The following is a 25,012-nucleotide window of genomic DNA, read 5'->3' on the forward strand; positions in this document are numbered from 1 at the left end:
TGGCTTGGAAATGGGTTGGCTTGTTGGCGACTGCCTGTCACAGTTCGACGAGCAGCGGAGATCAATGCGTAACTCGGGCTGCAAATGAGCAGCCGACTTGGCTTATGTATTTTACGGGGTGTTACGAAACACCCAACTCCACACCAAATCCACACCCTAGTGCAACCTTTCGACCTTAATCTCCACTCAATTAATAAATAAATGACAAATCGCTCCATCGCATCACTTCATCGCTCCATCGCCCGGCCAAACACTACAAGATGTAGCGATTGCCCCTAAAAGTATTCCATATAAATGACCTATAAAATATATAATAATGACCAAAAACAAATGTTGCAAATATTTTATTGTCATACAGAAAATGTTATATTGATTCAATATTATGATGGTGAAAAAGAATAATCTGTAAGTACATTTCTTTGGTCATTTATAATATTTTTTAGTCCGTTCTGATGCTGGCCGTTTCCGCTGGCCTGGCTTTTTCCCAACATTTTCGGAAGCCTTGGGACACTTAAAATCTATGTTGCTGGCACTGATATATCTAGATTTTGTTGTTGGTGGTGGTTTTGCCAGCATGAATTTGTGTATATGCCTGTCTTTCTCCATTTGTGGCATAACATGCCATATTAGTTGTGGAATAACATGCTTTTCCATTGAAGGTGCTAGACGCCAGTCTCCTTTGCTATAAACAGCACATCTGAGAAACAGAATTTGGTTTTTCATAATAGTTCCGATCTCTTCAATAAGTTCTGGGAATTTGTTTCTGTCCCAATTAACTGCTGCTTTTAACTTATGGTTCATGGACTCGCTGTTATTATTAGTCCATGGTGCACTGATTACTCCTTCGCGTAATGGGCGGAAAACATAAGTGTTTATTTTGCCCAACAGGAATCTTTGCCAATATGATTTGAAAACTGGAAATTGTTTTAAATAGGGTTCCAAATTCTGACATTTTGAATGAAATTCCATATCATCTGAGGCAAATATTATTCCATTTTTTCTAAAATGATTTGGATTATTGTTTTACGGACCAGTACACGTGCCCCGTTTTCTTGAAGATTTCGTCGTACATTGTTATGAATGTGCTTGATTCATAACAAAAAAAATTGCTTTTCTCTTCGTACTTTTCAAAACGTTTTTGACATTTTAATAACCAATTTTTTTTTCTTTCTCCAGATTACACGACCTATAGCCGTTGAAGATTATATCAATCCGTGTTGTTGAAAGGTTGAGTGTGACCTTAGAATAGATATTTTGTTGAACATGTGGCTCTGATTTTGTATTTAAATAGAACAGTGAAGAATTAAAGCACATAATTAAAACTATACAACAGTATATAATATGTGTATGTATCTTATTAAGTACGTCTTCATGCCTGCCTATACGAACGTCTTTCATACTGGCAAATAAGTCATATCAATCTTAAACAACCACCGAATTTGACAAATATGATACCAATTTATAGGTTTCTTGTCAGTCTAAATAGACCTAACCCAATATAACTGTGTAAAACTGCACAATAAAAAAATAATTTGATTTGTGGAAAAAGATTTGTTTTAATTTTTTTTTTAAATGGGGGTAGGGGAGGTACCGTTGCAATTTAGAGATGAGACGACAGACAAAATGCGATTTGGGTGGATTTGAGTGTATTTGGGTGGATTTGGTGTTTTGTAACACCGGTATTTACGTGTGTCTGCTACAGAGGTAAATATCTAAAAATCTAGATGGTTAAGGGGTGATGAAAAGTTTGCTAATTTGTTATAGCACTAGTGAACTTTATTCATGCATAAGGCACATACTGATTCTTTTAGCTGCTGTATCACAGGAAAATATTCAAAATATCTATTTCCTGTAAAAAATTAATGTTAAATTTAGGGGTTGGTGGCAGTGTTGGTTCAGTATAAAAACCACCATTTGCATCAGGAATTAACCTGATTGCTGCAGTCAAAATCTCATATGTATGCTTTCTACAAAAATCATTAGTTTGTTTTTAATTGTATCTTCAGTGTAAAATTATTCTCATTTTTCTGCAATAGGTCAATGTTGGATGAAAATTCACCAGAAAAACTGTCCAGTGAGACCTTAAAAACCGGTGTCATTTTTTCAGTCTTGTCAAATGTGATTCACTGTGCCATTAATCATTTCCTCCATATCTTGAATCTGACATAGTTAGGTATTCCAAACACACACTTCATATAGATCTGATGGCACTTAATCATAGTAGAAGAAGGGAGTTAACAGTTTTAATGTTACCAGCCATTGTTTCTGATTCATTCTCCTAATGAACAACAAAAGCCTTATAAGTTTCATGCAGGGTGGTTTAATTGAAGTATTTCACATACTTATTCAGTTTATCAATATTTTCAGTAATACTTAGCATACTTTCCTAACTTTATGATGTTTGCTTTAATTTAATGCTCCTACATCCATATCTACTCATGATGTAATGTTTCAGTACATATATTTCATCTTATATACAGATATTTAAGTTATAATGACCTATGTTAAGAAGTTCATGGTTTTATTTTTTTGTAGGCCTCAGGGTGTATGGGAGCACACCTGCCAAAGTGATATTGCTAATAGCAAGACGTCAAATATTTATTGGGAGTTAGACACACCAATTGTTATGGAGCTTTCACAGGAACGAATATATCTGCACCAGGTTCATTGAAGCTTTTTGTGAGTTATGTTAAATGGATGTCCCTTTTTACATTGTGTTTTTTCTCCTCCCCTTTTTTACTTTGCATGATTTTCTATTTGCTTTAGATTCGATTATATGCAGGTGACAATCACTAGCAAAACAAACTTCTAAATAGCAGCAACTTCAACAACATTATGTGCCGGCCAATGTTCTTAAAATACATTATCCATGCATGTTGTTTTATCAACAGATCGGATGAATCTGGCTATAAAATTTCATTGTTTAAGTTTCCCCAACTGATGTGGATCAGGTTACAAAGAATGGTCCATATATTTTATGTTACCTGATAAATTGCCTCCCATACAGTCTACCTTGGATTTCACTATTCTAGAATTGATTTGACCTTCTTGATGAAGTCAGTGAGAGTTCTGGTCAGTTTATATATGCAGTGCATCGTTATTAATCTTTCAAGTACTTAGCATGTACATGTACATTCTGCAGTTATTTTACAAGAAATTTAGCTTGGCTTCTTTTACATCTTTTATTCACTACTATTTCAGATTGCATGAAGAGTTGTATTATTTGTGCTCTCTGATATTTCTGATATCAACAGGCAATAACAACACAGGGTGTATTAGCTATGAAAAATGATGAAACTGACATATTATAAGGAAATTGTATGTTTCAGAGGGGAAATTAATCCATGAAGTATGAAGCTGTCTCATAGCTGTTGCTCTATTTGATAGCTTTTGGTCATTGATAAATTCATTAAATCATAGGAAACAAACAATTTTGAATTTTACACTTCTTAAGGTTGCATTTTATTTAGAATTGGCCAAAGTTTTGAAAATAAGAAGATTTTCCCTTAATCAGACTGCTATTTGAATTCTTAAGGTCTCACTGGATAGTTTTGTATTTTGACACCCACCCCCCTAATTTTTTAAGGTAGAAGGCATGAACCTAATTATCACAAGCCTAGCATTTATAAATTCACACATAAGCTCAATCTGTAATGTGGTTTAGATTTACTTTGAGTTAGGCTTGGAAATGGGTTGGCATGTTGGTGACTGCCTGTCACAGTTAGACAAGCATTGGAGATCAAATGTGTAACTAGGGCAACAAATGAGCAGCCAGCTTGGCTTATGTACTTACGTGTGTCTGCTACAGAGGTAAATATCTAAAAATCTAGATGGTTGAGGGGGTGATGAAAAGTATGCTAATTTGTTATAGTACTAGTGAACTTATTCATGCATAAGGCACATACTGATTCTTTTAGCTGCCTTATCACAGGAAAATATTCAAAATAGCTGTTTCCTGTCAAAAATGAATATAAAATTTAGGGGTTGGTGGCAGTGTTGGTTCAGTATAAAAACCACCAGTTGCAACAGGAATTAACCTGATTGCTGCAGTCAAAATCTCATATGTATGCTTTGTACAAAAATCATTTAAGTTTCTTTTTTGTATCTTCAGTGTAAAATTATTCTCATTTTTCTGTAATAGGTCATTGTTGGATGAAAATTCACCAGAAAAACTGTCCAGTGAGACCTGAAAACCAATCATGACTATTGAGGCATTATGGGATTGTGAACTACCAGCTAGATAAGTAACTCCAAAATTGAAGAACTTTACAATGTGCAAAACTACCCACCTCCGATAATAAAGATTTGACAACAGAACAAACTTCACAAGTTCCGGTTCAAGTGGCTATGGCGGAAAGTGACAACCAAGTGCTTGAATATACGATGACCAATAGCAGCCGACAGAATACAACATCAGAGTAACATGAATTAGTACATGTACACATTTTGTGCGTGACAGATCTGTATACATATTAAATCAATAGGAATCTTTGCATGTACACATTTTGCTCAGCTGTGTACATGACGGATCTACATGTTAAAGTAAGAGTGATTTGTACATGTTCACATTTTACTCAAATGTGTACATGTACAAATCATTCTTACTCTGAAGTAAAACCAATTAATGACATTCTTTGCACAGTAATAAATTAGAAAGAACAATTCATCTTTCTGATAAGGACTTAACTTCTCAGCTTATTTATTTGTTTATCTGAACCAAATTACACTGGTCTATGTTTGCAAGAAAGTTGGATCATCTCAGTAATCATGTGAGTACATCTCTCTCTCTGTCTCTCTCTCTCTCTGTGACTACATACATACATACATACATACATACATACATACTAGCCCTACATGTAAGACCTTGACGCTGATATTTTTGTTTTGGGCGTCAGGGTCTTACTGCCTAACTAACGCTGTTTTGTAGTTAGTCCTACATGTAAGACCTTGACGCTGATGTTTTTGTTTTGGGTGTCAGCGTCTTACTGCCTAACTAACGCTGCTGTGTAGTTAGTCCTACAGGTAAGACCTTGATCCTGATACTAATGTTTTGGGCGTCAGGGTCTTACAGCCTAACAAACAGCACTGTGTATTGCGTTTTATGTTGACTAACATCATTACGAAAGTCAAATTTTCAGGAATATTTCACACAACTGACAACTAAAATAACGACGCTTTTCTACAAAGTAAAGTCATAATTGTTTTAGTCAGACTTTACTTACTCAGATGTCTTTTCCCTAATATATTCAAATCCTCACAAAAGAAATGGACATTTTTTCAGGTTTCTTTGGCCTACATTTCAGTTGGCTGGAAAGCGATGAAAGCCGGGAATGCCGAAATCGGGTTACGTTGAAATATTATTCTTTAACGAAACGAATAAAATTATATTATGCCTATTGAAACTGTAAGCAATGGTTCGTTTCATTCAAGAACACATCGCATTGCAACAAATTCACAAATTCAAATGTATGTCAACGGAATGTGAAAATGTGTCCATTTGCTAGTATCATATTTTCATTCCAACAGGATAAAGACAGCACAGTAAGAATATTAATTACACATAAATTAGTGGAAGAGTGTTCATATAGGCTGCCAAGTGTGTGAGATGTTCCTGAAACTTTGATTACTCATTCCGAGGTCAACGACATTGGAACACGCTATACAAGGCCGTTATTTGGATAGTAAGACATGGCACTTAAACAAAACCAACATGTGATATGTCTTACATTGTAGGACTACTATGTAGTGTGTTTTAATGTTGACTAACATGGTAATGAAAGTAAAATTTTCAGAAATATCTCACACGTCTGGCACCTAAAATAACGATGCTCTTCTACAAAGTAAAGTCATAATATTTTAGTCAGACTTTGCTTACTCTTATGTCTTTTCTCTAATAAATTCCAATTCTCACAAAAGAAATGGACATGCTTTCAAGTTTTGTTGGCCTACATTTCGTTTGGCTGGAAAGCGATGAAGGTAGGGAATACTGAAATCGGGTTAAGTTGAAATATTATTCTTTAATGAAATGAATAAAAAATATATTATGCCTGTTAGAACTGTAAGCAACAATTTTGTTTCATTCAAGAAACATATCCCCCAAATGAACATACTTGAACATACTTCGGCATACCTCAACTACCGTCACATTTCAACTAATTCAAATGTATGTCAACGGAACATGAAAATGTATCCATGTGCTAGTGTCAGATTTTGATTTCCACCAGGATAAAAACAGCACAGTAAGTATATTAATTAGATATCAATTATTGGAATAGTGTTGATATGGGCTGCCAGGTGTGTGAGATATTCCTGAAACTATGATTACTTGTTCCGATGTCAACCGACATCAGAACACGCTATACAAGCTCATTATTTGGGTAGTAAGAATAGCACTAAAACAAAAATAACATGCTTTGTCTTACATTGTAGGACATACAAACATACATATCAGACATATATGCATCCATACATACATACATGGAAACATAATGTGTGTCATTTCATTTTAGTTCACAGTATTTAATATTGTTACATGTTTAGGCTCTTTTAAACAGTAACAAGAAAAGAGTGAAGACAACCAGCTTTGTAAATTTTAACAAATAATTTATTTCCCTAGAAAAACAAGGTAAAAATGAGATAAAGAACTTATGGTTCCATGAATCAAATCCAGAAATAATCCAAGAATTAAAAAATCAAAGTCCTAGTAAAAAAAAAGTCCTAATGAAACTGAGTTAGAATCCCAGTGAAATCAAAAATGGAAGGCGATGATGTATGCTGTGATTAGTGCTGTACTGATGTATCAACAGTTCTTTGTTGAATAACAGAAAATAATATTCCAGTGTTTGAATTCTATGTAAATTTCAGTAACTGTCCTTGTCCAAGAATTAATTTAGAGCACAAGTATTTCCAGGGAAATGTAAGCTCTTGGAATCCAAATAATTTGAAGAATACAAAATAAAAAGCCCAAAAATCTGGTCACATCATAAAACACCTTGACATCTCCAGTGTTAAGGCAAGTAATGACTATTCTTTCTCAAAAAACATCAGTATTAAGTCTAAGTAAGATGCAAAAAAAGATGCCTAGATAAGGGGCACATGGTCATGTTTTAGCTTTATTCATGCCTAACATCACATACTCCCAGTATGGCCTCGATTTCACTTTATGAATTTTACTCTTAGAAAGAATATAATAAATATTTTTAAAATGTTTACTTCACCTCTTACCGATTCTGAATCAAAGTCAGGAACTAGGTCACCAATTAGATACAAAGTTTCTATTATTAGTTGTTTACGAAAAACAGTCAGGTTTATCAGAACTTAACTAAATTTCTGGAAAATGTCAAATCCAGTAAATAAAGTTAAATTACAATGGCATGTGATGGATAAATTTTTTTTAAACTAACAAACAAACAATTAAATTAAATAAAATATACAAAACAATACCATAATTAGCCTTGATGATGGGAAACAGTTTTTTGTTGTTTGTTTGTTTTTGTTTCTCCAACCGATGTGTGCTATTTTGCCCAAAGGTGCTCTTGTGTTGCTGTAAATGATGTAACCTCATTTTATTGCCATTAGACTTAACCCAACACAGTGCGTGACATACTTGTACTCCATTCAAGTACACTTTATTCTAAATAGAATGAAAAAGAATAGTTTTATTTTTTTAAGATTAAGATAGATATACTGAAGCATTGTAATATTTGACACAATATTGGATCTACATACAGCATGTGATACAGAAAGTATCATTACCTCCAGCAATAGGAAAGCTGTATGTTCAACAATGTTTGTAATTTTATGAACTAGCTTACAGCTTTTATAATGACAGTTGTGACTAAATTAATAACTGCAGCAATGACCATGTCTTTACAGTCTTAGCTTTAAGATCCCAAGAAAACCTTATGAGTTTTGTGAATATGTTATAGGATGATTTACTAAGCAATCTTTTTCTGTTGTTTTATACATAGCTTTAAATTGAAATTTTAAGAGTATAATGATAATAGATGCAAAGGACTTTATTCCTCGTGCATGGAGTTTCTATATAAGAAGTATATATCATAAAAGGATGCTTATTTCCTTTTGTACGAATCGATACTATGGCTATTACTGTTATTTGCTTCTTTGTTTTTGCAACTGCAATATAATATATATATATATATATATATATATATATATATATATATATATATATATATACAGAACAAACTTAAAGACATAATAATGTTGTGGCGTTCTGTCGTATTGGGGTGGGGTTCTCCCAATATAATTTAATTAAATTAAATTGAAAGTTCCACCCTGGCTCATTATGTTAGAAAGTTAAATTAGTGATGATGTAGATTTACAGCTCTGAGCCCCCAGTCAGCAATGCCAACGGTTAAATTATAGAGAACACGAAGATGAAATTCAATCAATAACAATTTAATAAATGTGATAATTTAAAAACGATAACTTCCAATCACTCGTCTTTCCCTCGACCAAGTGACAGCCTAATTCATCCCGTGATTTACAGTGTGAGTTCGATTTTCCCCCTGTCCTTGCATCTACTCATCTATTTCTTCCCGCTGATTCTTCCTTCTTTCTGTTCCTCTAACTCCTCCTTTGTCTCTGTTTCCCTCTCTATCTCCTCCTCCAACTCCGCTCCCAGACTTCAACTTCTCCTTTCTTCTCCTTTCCCTCTCTATTATCTCCTCCTCCAATTCTGCTCCCAGACTTCAACTTCACCTCTTCTCCTTCCTTCCTTTCCTCCGTCTCTCTATCCGAGACAACGGGACCAAACTTTAACTGGTCTGTCCCTCAAAGCTTCCTGTGAAAAACCACAAGGCGTTAACAAATGTTTTATCGAACCTCACCTCACACTATAACGACAATTAACCATCAGATAGCTGTCACTGTTTCGGCCACGCATGCATACACATCGAAATTCCCACACACTTCTTGCAGGGTAAACAATGGCGTAATAACACAGTATCAGCGAATTGTTATACAGACATCAATACATTGCGTCACGTCAGTATATACACATATATATTTAATCTCATCGTACTACAATCTGACAAAATCAGACGCATGTCTGTACATTACAAATATTCAACAATGGCAAAATCTATAATCATATGAACATATGTGTTAGTCTACTATAAAATACCCATATAGTAAATTACAATATTAACTCTTACGACGGCTGGCAAGCTATATGATTCTTTACAAATATCAACTCATTTCTTCAAAATATGCAAACATATTAACAAAACAAAGTAATTCTTCGTACTACGATTCTAGTACTAATAAAGTATACATACGACCTACAATTAAAATGCAGTCGCATTCCACAAAGACCGAACAAATATCTACTGACCTTTTGAAGCTTTCTGTACTTAGACCTTCCCACTCTAAGATTTTCCCGCCAATAACGAATGGCTATTCGGAGTTACGCTAACCTCTTCTCGGGGTAATTTCTCTCAGCGAACTAACTTTTGCCGGAAAACGCAGGGATATCATTCTACCCAAATCAAGGTCTCCCCCCATCTCGATTCTGATTGGGTGGCGCTGTGCCCCTGTCCAATCGTCTTAGCGGCCAGTTCAACCTGTCTGTCTGTTTGCAGGGGAAAGAAGTCAGGACACTCCCACTTCTTCAGGCAATTTCTTTTGATCTTGGAAACATTTCGACACCTAGGTGATAATTGGCTGTCTGTGACTTTGCAACTCCAATGTCCGGTCCTTCGATTCTAGCCACAACAATCTTACGTAATGGATTAGTGCTAGCCTTCGGCAATGTTCGACATCAAACAATGACCCGTCAGAATTGCCTTGATTATACATGTTTCAAACTGGGCTACTCTGGGTCGGGGTAAACATGACAAATGTTTCCTACCTTAAATATTTTCAGCATGTTTTTTATGTTTTCTAATTTCATGGTGTTTGTTTTCTGTAATCATATCATTATGTATGTTTCTTATGTTATAGGTGTTATCTAATGTTGTAAAGCGCTTAGAGCTTCTAAAGATTAGGCACTATACAAAGTCCTCATTATTATTATATATATATATATATATATAAAGAAGTCAGATCATATGGCGCATAACAATCCTTTCAAGTGCACTGGATCCAGCAAAGGATCATGTATATATATATATATATATATATATATATATATATATATATATATATATATATATATATATATATATATATAAAGAAGTCAAATCGTATGGCGCATAACAATCCTTTCAAGTGCACTGGATCCAGCAAAGGATCATGTGTGTCAGGGATTGATAAAGATAAATGCAATAAACTGACAACGAACAGTGCGAAACTAGTATCTAACTAGCCTGAGCATGTTTGACTCTTTAATGAGTCTTTTTCGAAGGCAAATACAAAAAACAGACAAGACAAACAAATAAAACAGAAAAAATGGTTATGTTTGCAAAACTTTACATGGCTGTTTCTACAGGAATTAAACCTTTAACTTTATTATGTTTCAACTAGTTGCAGATACTGGAAAATATTTTTATTGACCTAGAAGTCGATGAGCCATAACAACATGTTATTTTATGTAAATTTATGTATATGCAAATTATATCCCGGATATTTCATTGTTATAGTAGTCATTATAGGCTATTAGGCAAATTTAGAGAATTATTTAAAAGAAAATGTGTCAGCTGCGAAAAATAATATTATTTGTGCATGGCTGTGTTTTTCTATTCTTAGTTTAAACTGCATAGTTTTAATGTTCTAAGGTGGCATATCCACTAAGATTTCTTTTCTTTCCTGGTTTGGGAACTCCAGTTGGGGTTGTGAGCAGTTGCAGTAAGTGTTATATCACTGAAAGTGTGGCCAAGGGAGAAGTGTTATGTGACCTGGCTTCTGTACAGCTTCTTTGTCATCCAATCAGATCTATGAAGGTTGATCCTTTTGTGTAGTTTTTCAGTTTCTCCAACATACTGAAGGCTACAAATCTTACATATGATGAGATAAATCACATTCTCTGTTTTGCATGTTTTGTTTGGACCATGTATGTTTAATTTTTCTCTGGTCACTGTGCTAGAAAATGTTCTGGTCTCTATCATATGTTGACAGTTTTTGCACCTCTTATTGCCACAGGGGCCAGATTGACTAAGGTGGTCTTGATTAGTGACTGGCATTAACAAACTGCATACAGACATCTACTCAAAACCAACCGACAAACACCAGTATCTCCTCCCAAGCAGCTGTCATCCAAAACACTGCATTAGGAACATCCCATATAGCCAGGCACTGAGGATATGCAGAATTTTCTCCGATGATGAAACATTCCTAAAATGGTCTGAAGAGCTATGTAACATTTAATTTACCAAGGCTACAACAAAGACCTGATTACAGAAGCAACCCATACGGCTAAACAAACAAACCACGATGACCTACTAAAATATGGAAAGAAGGAAAAAGCTGATAGAATAATATCCTGACCTACCATCCAGACAACCCCAAAGTAGGTATAATTGTTGGGAAACACTGGCCCATTATGGAATTGTCAGACGCACTAAAGTTAATCCTCCCTAACAAACCTGTAGTAGCCTACTGGAGACCAAAAAAACCTCAAAGACATGCTATTCAGGGCAAAGCTAACACCAATCACTAATCTTCAAAATAAATAATCCCTTGCTTTTGATTTCCACAACGCTGTTGTAACATCAGACATCTGATCATTAAAACGATTCTTTACAGACTGACCATTAGTATAAGTTGTTGTTGTTGTTGTTGTAGGGTTTAACGTCATTTTTCAGAAGACGATAGGCTATACATGGCGGCCAGTATTAGTATGAGAATGAAATATTGTTTACTACTAGCTTGATGTTTGATAGGAATAAAAACTAATGAAAATGACCAGTTAGATCATTTCACACAGCATAAATTTCCATTTTGCTCGATGAGGACAGTTATAATAAAGTCTGGTTTTAAACATTTTTTTTTTAAGGCACTTATAGCTCATGTTGAAAGACATGTGGATGTGTCAGGATGGTTTTTTGGTCTAAAAGAAAAAGATACCACCATTAATGAAGACGATATACTGATGGCATTGACATCAACTCTCCATGCATATGTGCAGAGGATGGAAAACAGGGGAGGTGAACCATAGACAGAGAAGAGCCTAAATTTCAGTTTATAGGTCTTCAGATCACACTTGCAGAATTCAAAATATGTTGTTACCCATGGAAATCTGTTTCTCTTACACCATGTTATACTGCGAGCTGAAGGAGGGAAATCAAGCTCAGGATGGTAAGAAGAAACATTTCAGAGATCTCATGAAGTGACCGTTGAAACGTTTCAGCATTAACCCCGAGTCTTGGGAAGATCTCACACATGATCACCCCACCAAGCGAAGTCTCTTAATAGAGCTACAGACTTTGAACAGATGATAATTGCAGAGGCAGTGCATAAGCACAAGCAGCAAAAATCTCAGACTGCCAATTACCGAACATAGCGTGCAGCCCAGTTCACGAAGGAGACTATCCCAGTGTCTCACTTGAATTTCAACGTCAAATACAAAATCTACTTTGTTATAAATTAAACATTCCTTCTTTATTCTTCATATGTTTGTAATTTCCCTAATTTGAAAGACAAATCCTGAACAAAAAATAATGGCAGTATAAATGACATGAATGAGACGTATATAATAAGTCTCACAAGTTGATTTGAATACATATTTATTACTTATAACTTTAATAGCACCTCAGTGGTGTCCAATATTTAAAGTTAAAACAAGACTATTATAATATGTATCAGCAGAATTATATGACTCTGATAATAGTTGTTGTTGTTGTTGTTATGGGGTTTCATGCCATTTTTCAGCACATGATAGGCTATGCATGGTGGCCAGTATTAATGGTGGAGGAAGAACCCGGGGAGAACCACCGACCCACAAGAAGCTACTGGCAAGCTTTCTCATATACATGTACCCACACTGGCTGAATCCTAGACTCGAACCTACGCAGATGGAGGTGAGATGGCAGCAGTGATCTGTAATGGAGAGCGCTTTAGACCACTTGGCCACTTGGGGGCCCCAGATAATAGTCACACACCATGAATAAATCTGTTAAGAACACTGAAACTTCAAATGCCTAACACATTTATGCCAATAATTTGTATATTGTTATGCTCATTTTACCTTTACAATGAAAGATAGGGGTATTAGTAAATAGGTCTTTACACTAATAACAAGAATTGAAATATTATGTTATAGTAATAGAATGCAAATATTAAGTCATGTGCGAACATCATTACTTACTTTCCTATTACTTTCTTTTCAGGTGGAAGACAGGGACAGGTCACTATTTTGGGAATTCTCAAGTTCGCATCAGGGGCATCCAGAGAACCACTTCTTGGATTCAGCATGAACCCATCCATCCACTTTGCTGAAGTGATGTTTCCATCTGTGATTACATATATTAATCAACTAATACTGCCGGTTGATATTGTTGATTACGAATCATTTGATATGGCATTTCTGAATGACTTATTTGAGCTTGAGTAGGAGAGTAGGATGATATATTTGTTATACTTCACTTACTGTATTGTATCAATCGGAAGATCTTCAGCTACTGTGATAATGGAATATGCATTGCATGTTTGGCGACAGTAATTTACAGAACAAAATCATACATTTTGTTTGCCACAAAGTTCTTGGCACAAGAACAACAACAAAAAAGACAAATAAATAACAATCTATTCAGACCACATCAACTATTTCTACGACTGTTGTCTGTAGAATAAAAAAGTAATTCCTCGCAGTGAGAACTTATTGGTCAGTCATTGTTTCCTAAATAACAGAGTGGAGCTAGTGGCATACATTCAAAGTATGATCCGTAGGATTGACCTCAAAGATGGGAAGGTGTATCATATCTATCCCAGCTCAGAATCTTTGGTATCACTTCCCATCCTGTGCGATATGGGGAGACTGGGGGTGGTGGGTAATTCATACAATATATTTGGCAATCTTTGAACGTAATCTGTGTATAGTTGACAACTGCACAATAATATCAAAGGCTGGACTGTTTATGTAACATAAGACGGAATAAACAAATGCTACTTTTTCATAGAAATGCATTCTGGTTTTTCGTATTCAATCTTACATGTGTTTGTAATAAATATATATAGTGTAGTTTATTTTCATGACATTTACTGTGACTAATTTTCTCGTTTCATTCATTTTTAGATACCTGATTCGAGATGTAGGTGTACTGTTTGGTTAGCTCAGAGTCGTTGTTTGTGTCCAGCTTGTCCTACTTCTGTGTCAGGTTTGGGATACAACAATTTTATGATACAGCATAATTCAAAATAACATAAACAGTGATAGATAGCAAGTTCACAAGTTTCAGTCAGTGAAGAAAGGTATATATTGGATCCAAGTGATTGGTAAGGGAATGAATGTTTCTGTCACATTATTCACCCTCCTATAAATCAGTACACATACGGAAAGTTTTATCTGGTTTTGTAACAAGTATGTATGGTGAATTCCAGTCATTTTTCTTGGGCTCTATAACATAATTCTCCTGCAAATATTGAATTATTTTTTTTTAAGTATTCCTGTTTGAGAGGGTTCATCCTGTACTGGTGTTGTTTGACAGGTTTGGAATTTACAATTTCACTGTCATGGAAAATTTTGGCTCTTGTAGGAACATCTGGAAATAAGTGCTCATATTTAAAAAATAATTGTTTAAGTTCATTTCTTTCTTGCTTTTGCAAATGTGAAAGTTTCTGGTCTAGATCTTTCATAATTTCTGAATTCCGAAGATTTTTCACTCCAATATCAGTAGAATCTGATGATATTCCTTCACTTACATTTTCACTGAGTGGGACAGGTACAACTAAATTAATTGCACATTTAACCTTGCTCTTTCAATATACTCTTTTAGCATGTTTATATGACAGAGTTGTTTTTGTTTACACCTCCCAGGAGTATTTATGATGTAATTTAAATCATTTATTTTCCTGTCAACTGTGTAGGAACCATAATACTTGGCCTGAAGAGGATTTTGTGGCATGGGCAAGAGATCCAGGACCAGGCTGAAAGCTCCTTTCCTTCGAGTTTTTATCATATCTTAACTTCATTTTGGATTGAGCAGAGTGCAGACAAGCCTTTGACAACTTATACTTAAAATTGTAAACATAATCAAGAAGATTAATTTCGGAATCTTCATTGGAAAGAAGTTTCTCTTTCAATAACTTAAATGGGCCACACAAAGTGTGTCCAAAAAACCAGTTCAGAGGGACTGACACCTAAAGATTCTTCAACTGATTCCCTAACAGTAAAAATAGTAAATGAATGCCTTCATCCCAATCTTTACCCACATCAAAACAATATGACTGAATCATATTTTTCAAATTCTGATGGAATCTTTCTAATGTCCCTTGGCTCGCAGGGTGATAGGCAGAAAATTTTAATTGTTGAATGCCTAATTCATACATAACTTGCTGAAAAATTCCAGACATGAAATTTGAGTCTTGATCAGACTGTACAGACTTGGGAAGGCCAAATTGAGTAAAAAACATTATCAAAGCTTTTACTATTGTTTTAGATTTTATATTCCTTAAGGGAATTGCCTCTGGCAACCTTGTTGATGCACACAATGGTCAACAGGTTATTGGTTACCTGACTTGGTCTTAGGTAAGGGACCAACACAATCTACCATAATTCTACTAAATGGTTCATCAAAGGCAGGAATAGGTTGAAGACGAGCCATGGGAATTTTCTGATTTGGTTTTCCTACCATTTGACAGGTATGACAAGATCTACAGTATTTACCAACATCACTTTTGATATTTGGTCAATAGAAGTGAGTTAAGATCTTGTGATAAGTTTTATTGATCCCTAAATGACCAGCCAATGGAGTTTCATGGGCCAAACTAAGTATTTTCTGTCTGTAAGGTTCTGGAACTACACTTTGATAGTTCACTGACCATTCCTCATCAGCAGGTACCTTGGGAGGTTGCATTGTCTCATAAGAATTCCATTTTTAATGAAATAACAGGAACTTCAGTACCTTCAGTTCACTAATGACCAAACAGGAGATCTCAGGCTCTTTTTCCTGTTTGACGACAAGTTATTGTTGTTTATCACCCTGATTAGAATAAAGAGAATGAGTTGTTAAACGAGGATCACTTTGATCAATACCTTCTGGTTGATCCAAACAAGGAGTGAAAGTGACCTTATCAAAGGCCTGACCAATACATGTGTTAGCTAAAGGAATACTTTCCTCATCAACATCATTCTCAAGAGCTTTCTTTGCCATAGCTCTGATAACTGCACGAGCTTGGAATAAATCGGAATTCTTTTTCAATTGGATCAACTTTATGATCCAAGCAATCCTTGTCAGTTACAAGTGGATTAACCACAACCAGCTAGGTTGTTGCCTAGTAATAAATGAATGCCCTCAATGGGTAAAACAGACTTCCGACTGTCACATGTCCTGAGACTAAGTCTGATGACAAATTTACACAATTTACACAAAGCTGAACTCTACTCCCTGAATAAGAACACTCTTTTTAGAAGAAGACTTCTCAGAAACAAAGCAAAGTATTTGACAATAAAAGAGTGAGAAGCTCATGTGTCCCTTAAAATTTTAATAGGGATAGGACTGGCCGAATCACCCAAAAAGTGATATAGAACCCTTCGATATGAATGGTTCGTAATTCTCAATAATATAATCAAACTGGGGTTTTTTAGACCCAACAAATGTAATGGTTTCAATACATGACCTCTTAGACCTCTTAGAAATAAGAACATTTGGAGTAGGGCTGTCTTGATTCTGGTGCCTATTTTACAATTTGTATCAATAAGAAATAACATGTCCTTTTTCTTGCAATAGGTACATGTAGGAAGAGACGTGGATCTTGAATCAAGCTTCTTAAGTTTGATTTTTAGAAGTTGTGCCAGTTTGAATTTTAGAAGGGCTTGTATTAGGCTGAAATACTTTTCTGCCAGAAAACTGTTGAGTAGAAGTCTTATTTACAAAAAGAACTTTGTGAGTTAAAGAATACTCATCAGCAGCTCAAGCAGCATTTTCCAAGGTTTCAATCTGATGCTCGTCAAGGTAAGACCTAATTTCACTATGGACACAGTTCTTGAACTCTTCAAGTAATACAAGTTGTTTGAGACTTTCATAATCTCTTTCACCTTTCTTGGCTAAGCACCATCTATCAAATAACTGGTCTTTTTCTCAAGCAAATTCGACATGTGTTTGTAAAGCTTCTTTTCTATACCTTCTGAATTTTTGCCGATAAGCTTCAGGGACTAACTCATAACCCTCTAGGATGCATTCTTTAACCACATCATAGTTACCATTTTGGTGAACTGACAGTGAATTGTAAATATCACTTGCTTTACCAGTGAGTACACATTGGCCACTTCAAAATTTCTGCAACTTTTTCAAAATGAGGAAAATATTTGTCTACTTCTTTTTCTCTGAAAGGGGCACTACTCTAATATTCTTTGCAGGTCAAAACTTAAATTTGGATTTGAAGTGTGAATGGACTTTTCACTTGATAGTTCCATTTCTTTCATTTTACATTGATATTCCCTCTCTTCCATATCTATTTTTCTTGTAACTGTATTTGCATGTTTTTCTTGTAACTGCATTTACATGTTTTTCTTTCTTTCTTCTGTTTGTAAATGCATGTTCTTTTTGTAACTGCATTTGTCTTTCTCTCTTTCTTCCACTTGTAAATGCATGTTTTTCTTTCTCTCTTTCCTGTTACTCTCTCACTCTCCCTCCTCTTTCTCAAATTATAACTTTATTTGTTCTTTTGTAATATTTGTTCTTTTTCTTTCTCCAATTTCATTTGTTTTCTTTTTCCAATTGCAACTGCATTTGCATTTGTTTGGTTTTTTTTCTTTATCTTTCTGAAGTTGCAGCTTCCTCAACCCCAACTCCATCTTGTATTTTAATTATAATTCCTTCATTTTTATGCCAGAGTCTGATACAGACTCAGTGATCAAAACCAAAGCACTTTTATCCAATACATTTTTCAAATACTGAACCAAAATATTTCTTATTTCCAGTTTCGTCAGAAAGATCATATTTTATGGCAAGTTGAATCGCATCTTTTTTGAAAAAGCTTGCTGATTTCACTAAGATTTCAAAAACTAGGGGTAATGTGACCAGGTTATACGATTAGATTTATATTAGTTTAAATATTTGACTTTTGCATGTATATATCTTCAGCTGGTAAAGTGTTCTGACATCCTTAAGAACTGTGTGGTTTCCCTGTGAAAGACCTGTAGAACCTTGTGCTCATTCGTTACGCGTTAGTTGTACCCAGTTCACTTTGTAATACCAATTGCAAAACAGTTATCAATAAAAGCTACTGATATTGTTCGTGATAAAAGTATTGGTGATGTTGCTAGTAAAGCATTCTCGACAATCAAGAACATACTAGTACGACTAATACACAGATCGCCGCCAGCAGTCCAACTTCATCCAGTAAAATTACCCAGCACAGAAGTGCCTGCAAATGTTAGTAAAATAATAAATCAAGCCATCAGTAAAAAACTAGCTGGCTGGTGTACCCTTATCATAAAAAGAAAAAACATATAACTGCTAGTCTAATAGCAGGAAGTGGTCTTCATGTTAGAAAATCACAAATATAATAAAGATGTTTAAACATGTATTTGATATTGCTACAGCGATACTGGGTCTGGCAAGATATTCTGATGATTGAGGTCAGCTGGTCCATTGATGATGTTTGTAAAGGATACCATTGATCAACCAGAAAGCAGCAGCATAAGATTAAATGCAGCCAGAACTGAAGTTGCATCAATGAATGAAAATTTCAACTTAGGATTCGCATCACGTCAATCAATGTTAAATGGTGAAGAAAATTTGTCATGCCTGATTCAACTATCACATATATTTGGATTCTGTAGAAATGTTACAAAAAGTTATATTTGGTGCTAAACACACCAGGGCACTTGTTAGAAAAGCCAGTGACAATGATGCAATATGGCATGCTGCTGCCGTTGATGCAGGTAAAGAAATACTAACAAAACTTTTGTTGTGGATTCCAGTAATGACTCCATCGCTGACTGAAGAACAATGGTTGCTGTCTTTCATGGACCAAGGTGGTAAATCAACATTCTCATGGTATTCAAGGCAATGCTGCTGGTTTATTCACATGGCATATATCATCACAGCAGGGGGTGTCAGCACTACGACATATGTTCATTGTGTTTCAGGAAAATGCCAGAGTAGATTCGCGGGAACGAAATCCAATGGTGTTTTACACGCTTGGGGTTAGTATAGTTTCTTTTAGGATAAATGGACATCAATAACCTGATGAAGAAGTCTTGCTAAATTTGTATAATAATCATGTTGCACATGCTTATCATAGGTTGATGACATTTATGGGGCGTGATTAGAATGTTGATTCTGCTATGCAGATAACTCAGCGGGATTTCACAACATTATATCCGATCTATTATTATTCACTAGAACACTTGGAACAGTCGTTGATAAACGTTTTCGAATTCATGTAGCCCAACTGCCCACTGGTGGTTACAGAGCAATCGCTGTTATACTCTCAGATAAAACAATGTTGCTTAAAGTTGTTGGTGGACAAATAAGAGTCATTGATGCCCCAGTAGAAAACATATAATTAACTCGTCTGTGATATTATAATGTCATATCATCATGTTAGTGTCAGTCTGACTTCTGGTCAGATTAAAAAGCTGCAGTCAGTGTCAGAAAGGAACTGTGGAATAAAAATATTACTGAAATCAGAACAGATCAAAGGTAGTTGAAATAAACTATCGCTGACTGATCATCAACTCAAGCATTCAGTGACGCCAAATGATCAAATACTGGTGTTAGACTTAATCTTTCTGTGGGTGCCATTAAAGACACAATCATGATGAGTGGTATATTTCCACTTCTTTCAGCTATACCAGCGTTGATAGCTGCTGCAGCCCCATCTGTTGCCAAAGCAGCTGCACTTGATGCTGTTGGAACTGCCACTAGGAGGATGGCATTAAAGAAAGCAACAGAACACGGACTAAGAACTTCCCCCCGAAAAGGTCCATCCGCAGGGAATGGTCTAAGACTGCCAGGAACCCCTCTTTCATGGTACGGCTAATCCACGGGGAAAGGTCTAAGACTGCCCAGTACATTTCGATGATACTTCCTATGTCCAATTTTGATTTACTTTATGCTGCTAAAATATTAAACATCAGAGATGTTTTTATATGTAATCAATTACCAGAACAACCAAACCGTCTTGAAACCGGTATCATTAATCGCGATGGAAGATCGGGTCCAGGTACGCATCGGGTTGCATACGCGATTGATCCATGTGGAGTTATTTATTTTGATTTGTACGGGATAGCCCCGCCGATAGAATTTTTAAAATATGTCAGCGGAGTGCAAAACACTGTAATCTGGTATTCAACATTACCAACACAGACAATAATTGATCCGCCAATATATAGCCATGAAGTACTTCCTGTACTCGACAATTATACCACCAGACGGTATAGCCACCCACCGTTGTTTTAAACAGGCCTTAGTGAATGTACAATGGTAGATATTATCGGAAGATCATGCCTCAGTCCCAAAATTCATCATGAATTATCTAAATATGCAACCCCTGACCAGGTCAAGGATGAGCTCGCTGATCTTTTGCATCTTGCAGATGTGGACCAAAATGAAGTTGTCGTTTTTCAGGATCAACAAAGACGATTAAAGACATGTAATATCCCGTTGACATATTATTATGTGAGTTCCAGATGCAACCGAAGATAACTTAGTGACTTTTGCTAAAAACGATAAAATTAAAAACTGGTTGAATAAGAAGAATTGGAAATATTATGTATGGTGATCTCAATATGTGTAAAAATACAATTATCAATGTGAGAGAATCAAAATCAGACGATGAGTTGGCAACAAAAAGATACGTAGACAATAACAATGCCACAATCAGAACCGAGATCAATTATCGTTTACTATCTGCCAGTGATACAATGACTGGTTCTCTCAATAGGGCTAATAATAAAATTACTGGTCTTGGAGAACCAGAATCAAGCGATGATGCTGCAACGAAGAAATATGTCAACAGTAGCAATATCCTGATAATGGCCTCGTTAATGACAATCAGTGATGGATTGACCACATTTAGATCTGAATTTTCTACTCACGTACAAGTGTTTAAACATTTTTGTAGAAATACAAGTAGAGCTATTAATGTATGTTTTTGGAATTCCAATAGTCATCAACATTAAGATCTCTGAAATAAAAACATTTACCGATGATGTCGTATATATAGTAGCATCTGGATCAGCATTAAGGGAACCACTCAATAAATCCATTAAACATCGCACTGGGGTTACTGGCATATACAGATTCTCAGTACTCGGCGTTACAATATTTACAGCATCTACCACATGTGCACTGCATCATATCCGGTTAGTGGATCCTCTGGATCTATGTTAGTAGTAATGGATCAAAACAACGAGGAGCCATTCGTGGTGAAACCCGAAAGAAAAAAAACAACTCGGTTTGTTTTATTATTGGTGTCTTGAATTAGTCGCTAAACTACCACTTACTTAAATTATATAATGAACCAATCGATTGACTCTCAATTTGATGTTGCAGCGCAACATTAAAGGTACGAACAAGTGTGTTTGTTGCAGACCCAACTGAAACATATCATTGAGGAGTATACAGTATGCTCAAATATAAGAATGATCCAGATGACATTGGTCGTCATATATCACAAGGTGTTGTCAATATTACACCATCGCTCACAGTTAATCTTGTATGTGATGCAATCAATGGAAGTTATCAAGTAGATCTTGAAAAATACAAGCACAGCAAGGATATATTCTATACACATTCACCCCTAAGGTACCTCCTGGACTTTTAATTGTTTTAGTACCCGTTAATCCAGTATACTATGTCATAATCCGCTGTTGTCACGGATACCTTTTAGACTTACTGACCAGGCCGGACACTTACTTGATTAGAAATGATGTTGTTGTTGTTGTTGTGGGGTTTAATGCCATTTTTCAGCACACGATAGGCTATACATGGCGGCCAGTATTAATGGTGGAGGAAGAACCCGGGAAAACCCCGGAAAGAACCACCGACCCACGAGAAGCTACTGGCAAGCTTTCTCACATACCCACATTGGCTGAATCCTAGACTCGAACCGCCGCAGACAGAGGTGAGATGGCAGTGATCCATAACGAAGAGCGCTTTAGACCACTCGGCCACTCGGGGCCCCGATTAGAAATGAAGTTCTGACGATAAGTTTGTATGTGGGATCATGACTGGTCTCTACTCAAATTAAATCACACAAATGAATATAATGGATGGAATAATTGTCAAGATAGAAAAACTAAACTATGTACAATATTTGATCGTGTGTTATTATTGTCTCAACAAACTTCGTAGTAAGATTGTTGATGATGTAATCGATAAAGTAGAAAAATCTCGATAGATGGGAAAAAAATAAATCTGAGTCAGAATATAATCTGACAAGAACAAAAAATAATAAACCTGACAGGAAAAAAAAATAAGAATAAATCTGAACCAGAATAAAAATTTAAAAAATAGCAAAATGGAGTACCTAACGAGCAAGTTGAATGACGTCGAATATATCTCATATTGGGTAATTGTTACGTAGAAATTACCCCTGGTGAATCGCTAAGTGCGAAACGAAATTTTTAGAGATTAGGAGGGTTGTCAAGGCTGGCTCGCTAAGCGCGATCGGGATTGTCATAAAACCACCTCTAAGTGAACCCTGGGTGCCTTTGAGCATCGAGGGTGCCAATCGAGTTACACCTGGAATTATTTTTTTGGATAATTTTAGAATTACCCGTACAAGCATATCTCGTCATCAAATGCCCGTATGAGCTCCCCTCCAATTATAATAGCATCTGTCGCCGAATGCAAGACGAACTGTCTATCGCATTTTTTGAGACTCGAACATGAAGTAGTTTCCACTAGTCGATCGGTACGCGGACGCATTAACTATGAGTCGCCATTAGTGGGCAGAAGCTGGTCCAATGAAAGTTACAGTTTAAATTTCAATGTCGTATCTCGAGAAATCCAAAATCTCGTGTTGTATCAAATTGCATGTCCTTAAAGTTCCATTTTCTAGATCAAGATTTTAGACTTTATATGTTGAATTATAGTGGTGGTTTAATGTTATATTGCCCAGCCCATGCCGACATTTTACAGCGTATATTTTGAATTGCACAGCGGTGGTATAAATTTCAATATCATATGTTGAGCATCTCTAAGTGTGCAACTGTATGTGATGAAAGTTACATTTCATATGGCAAGTATTTAGATTTCATGAATTTCACAGCAACGCAAAGCAGCTCCCTTGTTTAAAAATAAACCCGGTATATTCACGAGAGCGACCTCTAGCGAAGCAATTAATAGTAATTCTCCAGGTCTCTCTAAACAACCCGGGACACCCCAAGACTCTCCAAGAACACCCCAATATTATATATATTTGCACCAAAGCTCTCAAAAACGTACCAAGAAGAGAAGAAAAAAATACACACACACACACACACACACACACACACACACACGGACATTGTTACTATAAATCATTAATATTATTGGTTGATGGTCCTTTTTCCAATAACTCTTGTGCATCAAATCTCTTTAATTTTATATTATTTTTTAAACATTTTCATCATTAAATGGCAACACACCATACTTCTCTCATTTATTTTTTTATAAACGGTTTTTATGCAAAATTTCAATTTAAATCATGCATCAAAATATTTGACAGACGTTTAGAATACATGACCAAAAAGTGTTACAAACTCCACGGGAGTGATTTCTTTTGATTTTAAGTAGCCGGGAAGGAAAGTTGCTCTATAATTCCCTTAATTTTACATCTTTGTCATGCTTGACATATCAGATGTAATTTATCTAAACTGTCTGAAAATATAGGCCATTTAATGATTGGTACAGTCACATCGACAATTAATTATCAACAATAACTCACAAACCACCAAGCCGTTTAATTCAAATACACTTAAATCATCCCATATGTTCCACTGAAAGTTTATCTAATGATGCCAGATCAGTTAAAGACACTAATGTATAATAAGTACACAATATGTGTTCTTTCCATTAGTCAAACATTAATATTTGATAAATATTAATTTGTATAATCTAATATTCACGTGTTAAAGACAATAAATGACCGTTTCACTTACACTTTAATTTGTATTATAATTTGCATTATAATTTGATAAAAGATTTTATCTTGATGAGAACCCAGAATGTTCTAGAATGGAAAATTCCATTAAGTTTAATTATTTCCGGAAAATGCTAATTGTGACCTAGGTCAAGTAGACGGCTTTATAATCTTGTTTTCCTGAGAAATTAGTCATTCGCGCTTTAACACCCTTAGTCGGGTGGGCGGGGTGATATGTAACCAGATGACGGATTACCTTATATATATATATATAGAGAGAGAGAGAGAGAGAGAGAGATCAATCCTCCGCTATGTTGTTGCTCTTCTTCAGCTTTATGTTGAAAAATATAATTTATTCCTTATCCTAAGACGTATTTACTTAAATAAATACAATTAGTGGTGTTCTACATGCTACACTCTTTCCGTCAGTGTATGAATTACTGTCTCGATAGCGAATCGAGAGGACATGCCAAAAATATAACCAAAATTACAGACTGATTAAAAGAAGAAATACAAACGATGAAACACACATAAGTGGTTTATTTTAGAAGTTATTCATGTTTTCGCAATCAAAGTAATATAAAATAAAAGGTAGATTTTCATCGTTTTAAATTTATTTAATATAGCAAGTTTCTACAGAAATCAGAAAAAGATATGAGCTATCGCATTTACTTTTATTTGTACCAAAATAACTTTCCAATATTTCCATAAAGAAAATATGAAATTAACTTTTCGTAAATCATGTCATTATCAACACTATCAAACAGTAATGCATATATACTGATTACTGAGTTCTCTAGCAAATCGTGCTTTCTTC

General features: G+C 35.4%; 2 protein-coding genes across 9 annotated transcripts in view; one reads left to right on the forward strand and one right to left on the reverse strand.

Annotated features, from left to right (window-relative positions):
* LOC149789856 (transcription initiation factor TFIID subunit 5-like) overlaps nucleotides 1-25,012 on the reverse strand; it is a 227,465-nt gene that overhangs the window by 197,017 nt on the left and 5,436 nt on the right. The window lies entirely within an intron of this gene.
* Nucleotides 61-23,087, forward strand: LOC149789857 (uncharacterized). Of its 7 annotated transcripts, none has more exons than XR_016423741.1 (8): nucleotides 61-1,704; nucleotides 2,536-2,679; nucleotides 4,142-4,769; nucleotides 11,104-11,470; nucleotides 11,957-12,258; nucleotides 13,290-13,447; nucleotides 14,195-14,394; nucleotides 16,848-23,087. XR_016423741.1 is itself a non-coding variant. In XM_089971842.1 (8 exons), exons 5-8 carry the CDS (start codon nucleotides 12,180-12,182, stop codon nucleotides 16,874-16,876), a joined length of 348 nt encoding a protein of 115 aa, XP_089827968.1. In that variant the 5' UTR covers nucleotides 61-1,704; nucleotides 2,536-2,679; nucleotides 4,142-4,769; nucleotides 11,104-11,470; nucleotides 11,957-12,179; the 3' UTR covers nucleotides 16,877-23,087. The 7 variants fall into 7 exon arrangements, 2 of the variants coding, with proteins under 2 accessions (XP_089827968.1, XP_089827969.1); XM_089971842.1 differs by having other exon boundaries at nucleotides 14,195-14,276; XR_016423742.1 differs by lacking the exons at nucleotides 11,957-12,258; nucleotides 14,195-14,394; nucleotides 16,848-23,087 and having other exon boundaries at nucleotides 61-1,227; nucleotides 13,290-14,182.

The sequence above is a fragment of the Sinohyriopsis cumingii genome, chromosome 10, assembly GCF_028554795.1.
Source record: "Sinohyriopsis cumingii isolate HCF-2022 chromosome 10, ASM2855479v2, whole genome shotgun sequence".
In the NCBI taxonomy this organism is placed as follows: domain Eukaryota; kingdom Metazoa; phylum Mollusca; class Bivalvia; order Unionida; family Unionidae; genus Sinohyriopsis; species Sinohyriopsis cumingii.

What these genes read in the sequence shown, in the direction of transcription:
- LOC149789857 (XM_089971842.1), top strand. Translation starts at nt 12,180, where the DNA reads ATGTTGTTACCCATGGAAATCTGTTTCTCTTACACCATGTTATACTGC. An exon ending in GGGAAATCAAGCTCAGGATG is followed by an intron (nt 12,259 to 13,289) that starts GTAAGAAGAAAC and finishes CTTTCTTTTCAG; the next exon opens with GTGGAAGACAGGGACAGGTC. An exon ending in TTAATCAACTAATACTGCCG is followed by an intron (nt 13,448 to 14,194) that starts GTTGATATTGTT and finishes ATTCATTTTTAG; the next exon opens with ATACCTGATTCGAGATGTAG.